Genomic DNA, 14,003 nt, shown 5'->3' on the forward strand with positions numbered 1-14,003 from the left:
AGTTAGTCCATTTTGGCCCAATCCTTGAACAAAATCCAAACAGAAGGGTAGCCAAAATCAAAAAACAAACAAAAATCGAAACCTGTTATGACTCCCAGATTGATTGACAGTTGATGAAATGCGTTCGACAACACCATGATTTTTTTTGTCCGGGAGTGTTTTGGTAGGTTTGCATACATTATCAATGCATGTAAAAAAAAAAATTAAAAAGCCCTACAAATGCTTCATTAAGTCAAACTCTGTATCATACACAAATATAGTAGTCATTTACATGGGCCAAAATAGTGCAATTTTAAAAAAGGCAAAGCAACTCAAAAATGCACAACCAGTTACTTGCGCTATTTTATGCTTGCTTCACTATTTTAGAAGAGAGACAGGAACGATGGAATAATGGAATAGATGGAGTAGTTGGCACAGGAAAACACCTGAGGTCTGTAGTCCAACTTGTGATACTGCAGAATACCATGACCATAATCCCTGATATTAATGGAGCACCCTGGGTACACTTGGGTAAATACTGGCAGGAAATTCTTCACTGAATATGTTGAAAATCACATCGCCGGTGCTGTGTCAAATAGCGGGTGTTGTTATTCATAGCAGAGCTGCTTAGCATATTGTAGAGCAGTAATGAGCTCAGAAGTATTTGGCCAGTGCTGTAGGAACTAGCCTGCATTTGTGGCTGTTTCTGTCAGCATGTCAAATATAATATTCTCTCTGTGTGTGGGGGGGGGGTCATAAATTATTAATAGCATGTATTTGAGGAGCTTTCTTAGAACCCGCTTCTTGCACGTCACTCAGCCTTTTCTCGTTACTCCTCCTCCTCCTCCCTCTCTGCTGATGTCACACCTCACAAAACTCATCTCTCTCCCCCCCTCTTTCCTCCCCAATGCTCATCTGCTTTTGTTGTCGATTTGAAGGGTGATAATGTTGGATTGGAAGCCTTGCATCTGGGCGAGTCAATATCTCACTTTGCATATGAACTGCGTGGGAGCTTTGCCTCTACTCTGCTTCTTTCCCCCTTGCATCTAAATGGCCCTCTTCTGCACTGCAAGCTACGGAAAAGTAGGGCAGATGCCTCATTTAACACTTGGGTGCGATCATTACACACTGTATACATTTTACAACAAAAAAAGCAATAAATCCACCTACTTTTCCAATAAAGACGGTGTTACACAGCAGCTAGGAGCATTAAAAAGGAGGTAATGTGTGATGCGGCAATATGTTTACACATAAAAAGCCCAGATTTTTCCCTTTAATATATGATTATGTAGCTGAAGAGCATCTTAAAAGGCACAAATTGCATTACATATATATAGGAGGAGGGTTTCATGAATACAAACGATACTGCAGGCTTAAACCCTGAAAAAGACTTGTACTTATACCAATATTAACATGCTTCCATGTCCACACACATCTTCACACATGTCCAGGGGTTGTGTTGGCGTGCTTGACTTTTTTCTTTCTTTGTCTTTTCTTTACTTTGTTTCTTTTTTTTCACCAAGATGCTGCGTGGAAAGCCCCCGGTTCCTGACACACTCAGTCAGTCCCAGATAGGAGGAGAAGCGAGCAGCAGCAGATTAAATTATACAGGAGAAACCAGAAATAGCTCTAGTGCCAAGGCCGCGTGGACCCGACGCAAGAATACGGCGATGCGAGTCGCCACAGAGCAGTCAACTAGATTAGCCCTGCCTGGATCACGGAACAGAGTCAACTACTGATTTTCCCGCCGTGCTCTCTCGTGTGACAAGAAGATCAGAACTTGACCTCTAGTGACCAACAGATGAAGAATGTTCTGAAATCTAATCTTTAGGTTTGGTTAAAATGGTATTTGACCTGTGTAAAACTTTGTAAATTCTGAACCAGACTTGTTTAAAAAAAACAGCCATTATGTTTAACTTTCAGCCAATAACAGGGAACACACACAAGTGCCAGAAGCATCAGTGACGATGTTGAACTGTTCACCTCACACATAAACATAACCGCCCACATGACAACCCCAGTGAAGGTCATTTAGAACATGTGATAAAACTGTGAGCAGGAAAACTGCACTACAGCACTTTGTTGACTCTCTGAAAGTCTAGACCTTTCCCCATGTTGGTGCTGACCTCTTGCTGATCGCTTGGAGCTGCACACATCCCCATCTGTGATTTCTTACCCAAAACATGCAGGAAAGGCAAACCCAAGTCCTGGCTCTCCCTGCCAGAGCGGAGGGCAGAGACAGAGAGACGGAGGGCATCCTGGAAATAAAGTGCCACTCAAGGGCTTTCCAGGCTCACGGCAGAAATCCACGGTATTCCCAGAAATTCCCGACGGTTATGCGCAAGCCTCCGCGACACAGATCCATGCCAGACGTGCGAGGTGCACAGAGGGTGGGGAAGGGAAGGCTGCTCTCGTTTTCCTCTCTCTGATGGCCTTAGTCAGTCTCTCGCATCTGAGCTAGCTCGCTCACTCTCTTGCTCTCTCTCTCTCTCTTCTTCTCTCACTCACTTCTGCCCTCCTCTCTGTCCCTCCTGAAGTGTGGTAACTTTATTCTATGGAGGAAAGGGGGGAGGTGAATCCTGGCCTTTATATTTCTCCCTCCCAAAACTCCCCTCTCCTCAAATGATCCCTTTTAGCCCCTCCTTTCCTGTCTCTCCCTTTAACCCTCACACACACACACACACACACACACACACACACACACACACAAACTCTCTATTCATTGACCACCCTCCACCCCTTTGGCTTCCTTGTGTTGCATACCTCACCTCTCTTTCCCTCCACCTCTCCTCTGCAAGCATGCTCGCTCATGTCTGCGCTAATGTCACTTCAATTTTTCATCGGCAACCCCCCTCCTGTTCCCAAATCTCCTCTGCTCCTTCAAAATATCTGCAGGACTCGCCAGCTGCTGTGACGCTGCCATGTGGCCGGGCGATCCTCAAACAATGAAAAGCTAACAGGTACTCGCTGCAGAAGTTGGTGGGACGACTAGAAAATATGGCTGTTCTCATCACTGTGGTATACAGATATTGCATAATACAGCACATGCAGCCTCAGAAAATCTATGTGCACACAATAATGAATATATTACTATTCGTGCAATTAAAGCAGTGACATCCTTTATATTTTTGCAGGAAAACCAACATAACATCTTCTTCTTCTGAAAACCTGTAACCTTTAATGCTATTTTATTATCCCCTCCAGGGATTTTATTATGCCCTCCAGGCGAAATGTGCATGTGAGTGTGTGTATCTGTCCCCAGCTAATCTCGCATACTACTGGACCCATTTGAAAAGTCAGTTTTACTGACTGGGCCTATCGTAAGGCTTAGACTTTCGTCTTTTCAGTAGTGTTCACCATTTTACGATATGCAATACCACATAGCAAAAGGCATTTCTGGAAATCGGCTTGGCTAAAAACTAGGTTTACCTAGTCTGTTGCAGGCCACATTTTGGCCTTTGTCATTGCTCAAAATCTGACACTGATGGAAAATTCAGTCTCATCTTCAACCGGATCACCTGCAGATGAATTTCATACTTGATATGTTATGATTCACTAAAGTTAGGCATGATATGAGATGAATAAATCCCCATTTTTTTTATCTTTGCTGCCATCAGGAGGGAGGGGAGGGATGTAGGGAGGCATTTTATGTTGTGTGATGTGTTACAGCAAAATGTTCAAAATAAATAAGAATGTCAAAATTCATAAGTTTGGACTTTGGATTGTCCCTTTTATTATATCCTCATTAATTAGGCAAACCCAGGATGCGCGGTTACTATACCATTACACTATTCTATGCATCTTCCAGAAAACTTACACTTATGGGGCGGCTGTGGCTCAGGAGGTAGAGCGGGTTGGCCGTTAATCGGAAGGTCGGCGGTTCAATGCCTGGCTCCCCCTGGTTGCGTGTCGAAGTGTCCTTGGGCAAGATACTGAACCCCGAATTGCCCCTGGCGGCTATTCCGCCAGTGTACGAATGAGTGTGAATGTTAGTTTCCGTTTGAGCACTTAGGCTCAGTGTATGAATGTGTGTGACTGGTGAATGCAGATGTAGTGTAAAAGCGCTTTGAGTGGTCGAAAAGACTAGAAAGGCGCTATACAAGTACGGAGCATTTACATTTACATATCTTTTAACGTTCTCATTTTGTGTTGCATTTTATCTGTAAAATTGTGGGGGAAAAGGGTTGGTCACACATATGACTGGTGTATTTTCAATAAATCCATGAAAAAACAATATTTTTTAAACTGGCCATTACGGTGGCCAGTTTTAGGCCTAATACAAAAGCCACAACACGAATACAAACGCAACAACACGAACACAAAAGCCACAACACGATTACAAAAGCCACAACGCAAACACAAAAGCCACAAAACAAATTCAAAAACCACAACGGAAATACAAACGCCACAACACGAATACAAAAGGCCACAACGGAAGTGAACCACAACGGAAGTTGACAACGAAAGAGACGCTTAGTAACAGTGGATTACTCTCTATGGAACACAGCTACACAGTAGTACATCGGCAGTGTAGCCGTCCCACATTCAGGAGGTCTGGGTTTGAATTGTAGAAAGAACATTCTTTTTCAGGTACACTTTTTCCGCATAATAGTGTCTGCCAAATTAGTAAATGTAGGCCTACATGGAAGAAGAACTTCTTACCCGTTTGATAAATAAGTAATACTTCTGTTCTGGTCAAATAATATACAGCGGGATATTTGTGTGAATTAAACAGCTGTCTGTGCAGATTAGCATCAAAAATAGACTCAAAATGTGCTAAACAAAAAGCAAGGAGTCTCAGTTTACCACGGAGATGACTTTATACTTATACAAAGGTGTGCGGAGCGTGCTGCAGCACCCCCTATTAATAGTTTTTACGTGACGTCACATTCCATGAAAAACGCTCCCTATTATGCGGAAAAAGTCTGAAAAAGAATGTTCTTTATGTAATTCGAACCCAGACCTCCTGAATGGGACGGCTACACTGCCAATGTACTACTGTGTAGCTGTGTTCCATGGAGAGTAATCCACTGTTACAAAGTGTCTCTTTCGTTGTCAACTTCCGTTGTGGCCTTTAGTATTTGTGTTGTGGCTTTTTGTATTTGTGTTGTGGCGTTTGTATTTCCGTTGTAGTTTTTGTATTCGTGTTGTGGCGTTTGTATTTCCGTTGTGGTTTTTGTAATCGTGTTGTGGCATTCGTATTTCCGTTGTGGTTTTTGAATTTGTTTTGTGGCTTTTGTGTTCGTGTTGTGGCTTTTGTAATTGTGTTGTGGCATTTGTATTTCCGTTGTGGTTTTTGAATTTGTTTTGTGGCTTTTGTGTTCGTGTTGTGGCTTTTGTAATTGTGTTGTGGCGTTTGTATTTTGTTGTGGCTTTTGTGTTCATGTTGTGGCGTTTGTATTCGTGTTGTGGTATTTGTTTTCATGTTGTGGCTTTTGTATTTGCCCTGAAACCTACAGGCCACCATAGGGCCATTCACTACACTATCACAATAAAACCAAAAAAATTAATCTTGTCTCCACAATGTGCTGAACAGATTTGTGTGATGTGCAAATCAGTGCATATTTAATGAGAAAATACCTCACTTGCATATGAAAAATTTATATATATAAATAACGATTTTAGAAATGTATACTATCAGCTTGTAAAGTTTCATTTTGATATGACTAAATTTGGGGGGGGGGGGGGCTATTTGACTATGGTGTCTCATCTGACAGTAAGTGATTTCAAGTAAACCACTGGCTCTTATACCTCCCATAATGCATTCAATTGCTATTTTCTTTCTTTCTGGAAAAATATGTAGTTTCCAATCCCAGGATGTGATAACTACTTCCTCTGACATTATAAAGCTCTCTGCGTAGTCCTGAGTAGTCCTCTCCAAGATGAGGGAACTGAACTTCATGTCAGAACAGTTTCTTTAATCGTATTCTTTAGCATTATAAAGATGACAACACCATAAAAATCTTGATTAACATCGCTGTAATTAATGTTAATGTTTTCAGTGTCAAGTCACTCACTAGTTGAGTTAATTCAAGTAAAAAATTCTATATTATACTCTAAATGTAACAATGTAAAATACCCATCTTAATATATCAGTGGAGCAAGGCTTTTGGAAAAGTACCCATAATAGCTGAAACCATCCCTGCAGGCTACAATGAAGCTTCCTGAAAACTGACGTAGGTTCAGTTTTCCTGCTCCAAAAGCAGTGTTTGTTATAAGATGGGTGACTTTTTTGACCTGATGTCAGTTGTGTTGACACTTTGTAAAAGCATCATATTAAATCAGGATTATTTTTTCTTTATTCTTTTATTCATTCGAATTTTGCATTATGGTATTGTTAAAAATATTTTTCTTATGCATATAGGTCACTATTTACATTCTACACTTTCAAACCAACATTTCCCTCTATGTGTGTTTTTCATCTTTCAGGATCCTCTGTGTGTGCATACCAGTATACAAAATATTTTTTTACATGCATGTATGTAAACATTCCCGGAGCACCTGAGTGGGGGATTGCTATGTGCATGTGTACATCTATAGGAGTACAGCACTGAATCAACATTATATCAGTGGTGCAGACATATTAAATCACTCCACAGTCAGATCCATAAAGGGCTAAGAGCCAATTCATTTTGAGAAAACACCCTCTATTGATCCCTGCTGCACTCCATCACTTCCACTGTTACAGTTACCTCAATCCATAGGCTAACCTGACACATAATCTGTGTGTGTTTGTGTGTGTGTGTGTGTGTCTCCTTCCGTGTGTGTCCTGTTAACATAATGTCAGCAAAGAGAACAGTGTGGACACATTGGGGGAAATGCTACTGGTTGTCATGTTAACTCCTGGTTTCTAAATGGATTTGGTGCCTGTGTTTGATACATGATAGCCACTTTTTCCCTGCAGTCGACTGGTCTAAACTGGGTTGCTAGCAGCCTCTAGTGGCCTCCAACCAACTCTCAGACAGTCTCTGCAGATGGCTAAGAGTAAGCAGTGCTTTTAGAAATGTACATATACAGCTCATGCATGCATCTTATGTTGTTTTTTTTCTGTCTGGATGCAGCCAAAATGGCTATTTAAGTGACTTTACTACCTGCAAAAAGGATTGATTTTGGGTCTGCTATTGGGAGTGGTGTATTTTCTCAGTACAACATTTTTGCACAGTGAGGTCAGGTTCTTATTCCCTTATTCCCAATGCGACATGCCAGAGCTCACTGAAAACACACAGGCAGGCAGGCAAAAGCGCACACACATTGCACATATACTTTGTTTCCCATAGAATAGTACTAGCGGAAAATGAAATTTAGACCATCATGGGAGAGTAAATCTGTCTTTTAAAACCCAGACATGAAATTAGCAGCCTGACGTACCTATTTTAAGGTTGGAGGAACTCTGATACACATGTAAATATACTGACAGTGTGACATTTGATCACCAGCTCCACCAACACAAACACACCCTCGACAAGATGTCCAAATATTTTGGTTATACTAGATATACAGCTTCAACATAAATTAAGATAGATAAGAAGAGAAGAAGTGGAAAAAGAGAAAAGAGAGAAAAAATATAAGTTCCACATTGACTCTGCACTCTCTTCTTCTGTCGCTGGAGAATCCATCACATTAAAGCTTTAATGCTAGAATAACAAAGCATCCATCATGCTGAACGCCGGGCCCAGAATACAGTGAGCCATTCAGGGCAGAAGTCTGCAATTCTCCGGGCGCGGTACCTGTACACCGCTCACCACGGTCGGCGGATATTACTCAGTGTGGAAGGTAAGTTGGGAGCATGTGATAAATACAATGAGCAATGAATGAGTTTTTCATGCATATGTTGGAGAGGCATTAAGGAGTAAGGAGTCATTCAGCTGACAGCTTTCCCATCACCCGCTTCTCTTTTGGCTGTCTGCAGTACTGCCTGGTATGAATTTACTGCCTGGGGGGACATTAGTTTAATGAATAGGGAGGCATGTAAACACAAACTACAGAGGAGAGAAAACAAAGGGTTAGATGAGGAAACAAGAGGAAAGGAGACACCCAAAGGCAAGGAAATTAGATGAATCAGAAGTAAAGAAACACAAGGAAAAAAAACTGGTGAGATGGGACAAAAGGAGATGAGAGAAAATTAAATTAAATGAAAGAAAAGGAGAAGGAAGGAGAGGAAACAGGGTGGGGAGAGGAGAAAAGAGGAAAGGAGACAAGAGGGAAAAGAGAGGAAATGAAAGGACACAAGAGGAAATTCAGGAAGGAAACAGAAAGAGAAAAAGGAGAGGAAAGGACAGAAATCAAAAAGAGTGGAGAGGAGAATAAAGGAGACAATAGGAGAGGAAATTAGATAAAAGAAAAGAAACAGAACATGAAAGAGAGGGAAGGAGAGGAGACATGGGGACGTGTTGGGGAAGATTCGATGAAAAAAAGGAAAGAAGCAGAAAGGAAAAGAAACTGGAGAGAAGAGGAGACAGGATGTGAGGATGAGATGGAATTTAGGGGAGGAGAGAAGAGGAGAAGGTTACCCTTCCAAAGTACCACAATAGTGTCACCATAGTAACACACATGGAGAAAACCTTTACACATCATACCTCTACCTCCCGCTCTGTTTTCCCGGATCTTTCTTACAAAACCACCAAACATTTACAGTCAAACACACACACACACACATACCAACAATATTCCGAGCCTGTCTCTTGTTGTAACCCGGCCCTATCATGTGGGGACTGTGAGCCACGTTGCCATGGAAACTGAACACCTCACAGCGGTCCTTGGAGGGAAGACACAGAGGCTTACCTCTCCACTTTCACCTCCCAGTTGCTCACGTGACCAGCTCTAGTGCTGCAGCTGGAGTGACAACAGACTGAATGGTTGTCATACTACACTGCAAACAGCATCCTAAAATCCTTGCTTATCTATATGTCCAATCAAACGACATTGGGCCACTGAAGAGCTCCCTTACAGTTTATGTCCAACTACTTTTCTTTAATACAGATGTTAAACAAGGAGCCCTACTGGTCACTTAACAAATCTAATAGTGATCAGCCAGCAGCAACAATTGGCTAAAACCTTTGTGAGAACTTTAGCAACCATATGTTATGCTGCATTTGTTAGTGATTTAAAAAAAGCAAAAACAAGTTGATAGGGTTGGAAAGAAACTTCCCAAGTTTTGATGATGATCTTACATGTGGAACCTGCATATACTGACAACTACACAGCACTGGCAAATGCATGTTTCTCCCAAGTGATGGAACAACAAGAATGTATTGTTGCTGGACTGAGGGAAAGGGAAATATTTTTGCCAAATTATCAGAGTAAAACTGCTCTCTCATGCAATATCTGTGTATTTTGAGTCCTAAAAACATAATTTTCTGCCACTGCAGTAAGAATATATCAGTGGGTTTCCCATATAATTCTAGACATTACTTTCTATATCCAGAAACAAGAAAGATTAGAGCAGGGTGCTAACCTCACACAGAAATAACCTTGATTTTGGAAAATCCCTAAAACAAGAGCAAACAAGTTGAAATATTCTTATAGCTCACAGGACTCTATTGGCAGTAACACTTTTATCATTGGGTCTAATGTAGGAACACAAATTGACCCACACTATGTAATGTTCCTTCCCAAGTATACGGAACAAGGGTACAAATGTAGAACATGCGTGAGTGTACAGAATCCATACCTTTACAGGGACACATCCCCGGTGGCAAGCATCTGTCCCGTTTTACAGTGTAGGTACAAGAGATGAAGATGTGGCTGAAGCACCCCTCACTATAATGTCTATATGGAAAAATGGTGCAAAAACCTTAATGTATTACTTTGATTTATTGCTAGCTTTTATATAAGAGTGAGAAACATTCAAACGAAAGGGAAAAAGGCCAATGCTGAGGACAGGCTGAGCAAAAGCTGTGACTGAATGAACATAATAGGTTGGGGATTCATTGTACAGGGTTGAGGAGATATAAAATGAGCGTGTGTGTGTGTGTCTAACAAGCTCCACACACATTTACACACACATCTGAGAGAGTGCGACAAGGGGAGTGTGGTGGGATTGAGCGCGGGTGTAGAGATAAGGAGCTGCGGCAATGGGGCGGGGGGGGGGGTTGCTGCTGGTGTTGGTGCTGGTGGGAGGGTGTTGGAGCTTGAAGAGACGGGCGGCTGCAGCACTGCATGCTACGCCGTCACTATGAACAAAATCCCATCATCACTGGACTTTATAACACCGCCGCTGCCCAAAACGGTTCTCATACGCAACAGCAGAGAGCTCGCATGTCGAGGGAGAATTACAGCACTGCAACACTCAAGTTTCAAACCTTTTGATTGGCATTTACGTTTGGGATCGAAGCTTGTCATGATGCCAAATTTGCCAAGGATGAAGATGAAAATGAAAGATATGAGGGCATATGAAAGTCCCAAAAGGTGTCTTTACTTTGTGATAATATTCTCGCTAGGGGACAGATTATTTTTAAAAACTGCTGAGGATGCGGCGCATCAAGCTGATTTGGACAGTGTATCCTGCCTTAGGACAAGTGCTATAAAAAAATATATCGCTTTGCTCTAGATTTGCTCATGTTGTTAAAAAAAATTCAGGGTTAGGAATAAATCCCCTCCAAAATTGATCCTACCCATCACCATTCATCAGAGGATCACCTCCAGCACTGTTTCTGGTGTCCTCGCATGTGTGTAAGTGCATGTGCAAGTGTGTGTAAGAGGAAATGCCATTTAGACATACCTGAGTTGTTACACATGATTTATTATCTTCTAAAAAAGAACAAAAAAATAGCAAAGATTGTGATCCAGGTTGTGCTAATAACATTGGATCCGGGGGAAATAAAGACAAAGAAACAGAGTATGTGCATTCAGCTTATCCCATTCAATGAACTCCGTTTGGCCTTTCTTGATCATATACATGTGCCATATGATCATCGGAATATGGCGCAGCGATGAAAGACTCACAACCCCCTTCATCAAAAACGAACAAACACAGAAGGACATGCAATGGCAGGAGATGAACAGCGGGAAATCAAAAGTTGGGAATACACATAACCCCAATAATGGTGCATTACAATTCTGCAGCTGTGAATGCAAGGTGACCCTACGTATCAGGAGCAACTACCATTTGTTCCAGGTGGTTGCTGCAAGTGCCTGACTCTAGTAGCAAATCCAAAATCTATGATCCCCATGGTTCCCCACCATATTTATCTGGAGCAGCTGCCTGGAGACCACTTGGAGATGTAACACTGACCTTGAATCAGCACTTAGAGAGGCACCAACCAGTCTTCCAGAGCCCCATGGTCCATGACCAGTCACCAAGCTTGTTTTCAGAGCTACGTCATTTAGTGGTGTGAGTAAATCTGGCAGTATGCATGTAATGGTTGGGTGGTATGATTGAGAACAAGGCCCATCCTGATGTATATTTCATGCGGGGTGAGAATTCCTTATATATATAATTTTGGGGCATTTATTGTAGAAGAAAGTCACCTGCATGGGTTGAAGTGAGACATGAAAGGCGACATGTGAGGAACTCGTCCAAGAATATTTAATCCCTTCTCATTCGCAGCAACCCCTTCCCCCCCCATTCCGTGAAGTCTTACCTTGTCTCGCTTGGCCCCCCGCAGAGGAAAGAAGCAGGCGAAGAGGAACTTGCCCCAGCTGATGACGGCAGCCAGGCACCAGTTGAGGCGAGCCATGCCTGCGTTTGTCCCGTCTCGTCTGCCAGCCTCTTATCTCCTGGATAGGATCCTGCAACCCCCGTGAAAAGAGCGATGTCAAGCGTAGAAAGAACCTGAGGAGACAGGAGACCCTCTTGTCCTAGTCAGAGGAGCAGAAATGAACCAAAAACCTTCTTGCAAGACAGATGACGACAGGGGATTTATTTTCCTTTCAGGGTTTTTTGGCAATTTTGGCTACCTGTCGGGCTATGTGTCTGCAATTCCAATTTGTAGGGGGGGAACAAGGGGGGCCACTGTGAAGCTACTGGCGTCCCACAAATGGAGTAGACCCTTGGACGGTCTAGAGGGACCCAACAGCATAAAACTGTCTTTCTGTCTTTCCATCAATCTGCCTTTCTCTTTCTTCGTCTCTTCTGTCTCCACAGCCCCGGTCTAGATGAGTCAGTCCTCAAAGTGTGATGAGCACCGTCGGCTGCATAATGCGAAGAGCCCGTCGCTGATCGACGACACTGTTACACATCCACACACGCGCGCTGGCATGCCCACACTCACTGTCTCTCACACACATACATTCACGCACATGAACGCTCGTTTGCAACACAAAAAAACCCGCTGTCCTGGCACATACATCCACAGGCAGAAGAGCCCCCCTCACGTCAAACGGCTCTCCTCCAGGCTCAGGATTCCCGGTGCTTCGCGCTTACACACTCCGTTTACACACACTCATCTCTCTCTTTCTCTCTCAGTCTCTCTGTGCTGCTCTCTCACACATACACACATGCACTGATGCTGCAGCACTTACTCAGCCAGCGCAGGAGGAGGGGAGCAAAAGAGTGAGGAGGGGGGAGAAAAGGAGAAATGACTGGGAACATAACGATTGGAAGAGAGAGAGAGAGAAAAGATGGAAAACAGACGGGGTTTCTGTTGATAATGATTGATTGAGTGTGTTCATTCAGTGTTTATATTTCAGAGTTGACGCCAGGGTCGCCGAAGAGAAGACGGGAATGTGCGTATGAACGAAAGTGCGCATCAAGTAGTGATCACTGGGAGAGGTGGAGGAGTAACAGAATGTACTGAAAGAGTGAATGGAGTCAAGATGGATGGATGAGAGACATCAGGAGAGGAGAAGAATGACAAAAAGGATGGCAGCGAATCGCAGGAGGAGAGGCAGGAGGGGGGAATGTGTTTGAGAATATTGAGCAGAGGCTACTGGGGAACACACACACACACCAGCATGCGCAATATACACACACAAAACAGAACACACAGCAACCGTCACGGTGCAAGACGGGTACAAGGCAGGCAGAGAGTGAGATGATTGTAGTGTTTGCGGAAAACTGGGTCGAAGGGAGAAAAGGAGGGAAGAGAGAAAGAAAGGATAGAGGATGGCAGAAGAGGAGAGGAGCGGGGTGTTGAATCCTTGTGTCTTGGGTGATTATTTCCCTCTCTCTCTTTCTCACACACACACACACACACACGACTGCAGGTGGTGCACAGGCTCGTTCACTGTGCTGCAGTCTCTCTACGCTTCAGTGGGAGCACATTTTCACTGCAGAACGCTTTTCTGTGCTACAACCCCCCCCCCAAGCTCCAAACCCCAGCTCCAGCCCCTCCCACCCAGCACACCACCGCCACACCAACGCAATCAAAACACATCAAAGCAATGAGCGAGGGAGATAAAGTGTAGAGAGGATGCTGTTGTGTCAACCAAAGCGAGCTTAGCCTGGGCGGTGGGGGGACGGGGGGGGGGGGGGGGGGGCGGGGGGACACAAGAGAAAATACAAATCTTGAGAGAACTGCTCACATCAGAGCTACACTATGTATCCTCATACAATATATGCAGAATTCTATCATTCAGTACTCATGAAAATGTAATTTATCCATTTATGTTCCTGTATGAATTGAAGTGTGCATCACTGGCTCTTTTTATATATATATAATTAGGCTATATATTCCACACCCAAAAAATGAACGCGCCTCAAAAACTTCAATTCATTTGAACTTCAGTTGTGCAACATTGCCCTTACCATTTTCACCTGGTCGCCGGTCGATATTCAATATGTGAATGTAGCATAACTCAGGAGGGACTAACTTCCATCAAAGAGGAACGGAGCTGGTGGCCAGCCTAAACAGGAAATAATTCTTAAAAGGAACAAAATCCGGAGCAACAACTCAAGCAAAGCCAGCGTCTGTGGAGATACTACTAAACATTTTATTCAGATTTAATGCGCATGAGGTAATTTATTAATCAATGTTGTGCATTGCTTATGCTTAACAACTACTCAGTGAATGAATGAATGGGTTCACATGGCACATAATAAAATATACCATTTATAAAGCAGTTGACATATAGGTTAGGTCTGA

The 14,003-nt window shown here is 43.1% G+C and overlaps 1 protein-coding gene across 10 annotated transcripts in view; it reads right to left on the reverse strand.

The window, feature by feature from the left end:
- tns1a (tensin 1a) overlaps nt 1-12,410 on the reverse strand; it is a 106,503-nt gene extending 94,093 nt beyond the window's left edge. For 8 of the 10 annotated variants that reach the window (XM_038721300.1, XM_038721261.1, XM_038721240.1 and 5 more), the window contains exon 1: nt 11,562-12,410. In XM_038721300.1, coding sequence (XP_038577228.1) covers nt 11,562-11,657 — 96 coding nt within the window. In that variant the 5' untranslated portion in view covers nt 11,658-12,410. Of the gene's footprint in view, nt 1-2,155; nt 2,451-11,561 lie in introns of those variants that run through there. The other 2 variants (XM_038721203.1, XM_038721220.1) reach the window with 2 other exon arrangements.
- Nucleotides 12,411-14,003: the final 1,593 nt, after the last annotated feature.

This window comes from Micropterus salmoides, unplaced genomic scaffold, assembly GCF_014851395.1.
Source record: "Micropterus salmoides isolate LMB-PRFRI ecotype aquatic unplaced genomic scaffold, ASM1485139v1 Ms_hic_scaffold_1, whole genome shotgun sequence".
Taxonomy (NCBI): Eukaryota; Metazoa; Chordata; class Actinopteri; order Centrarchiformes; family Centrarchidae; genus Micropterus; species Micropterus salmoides.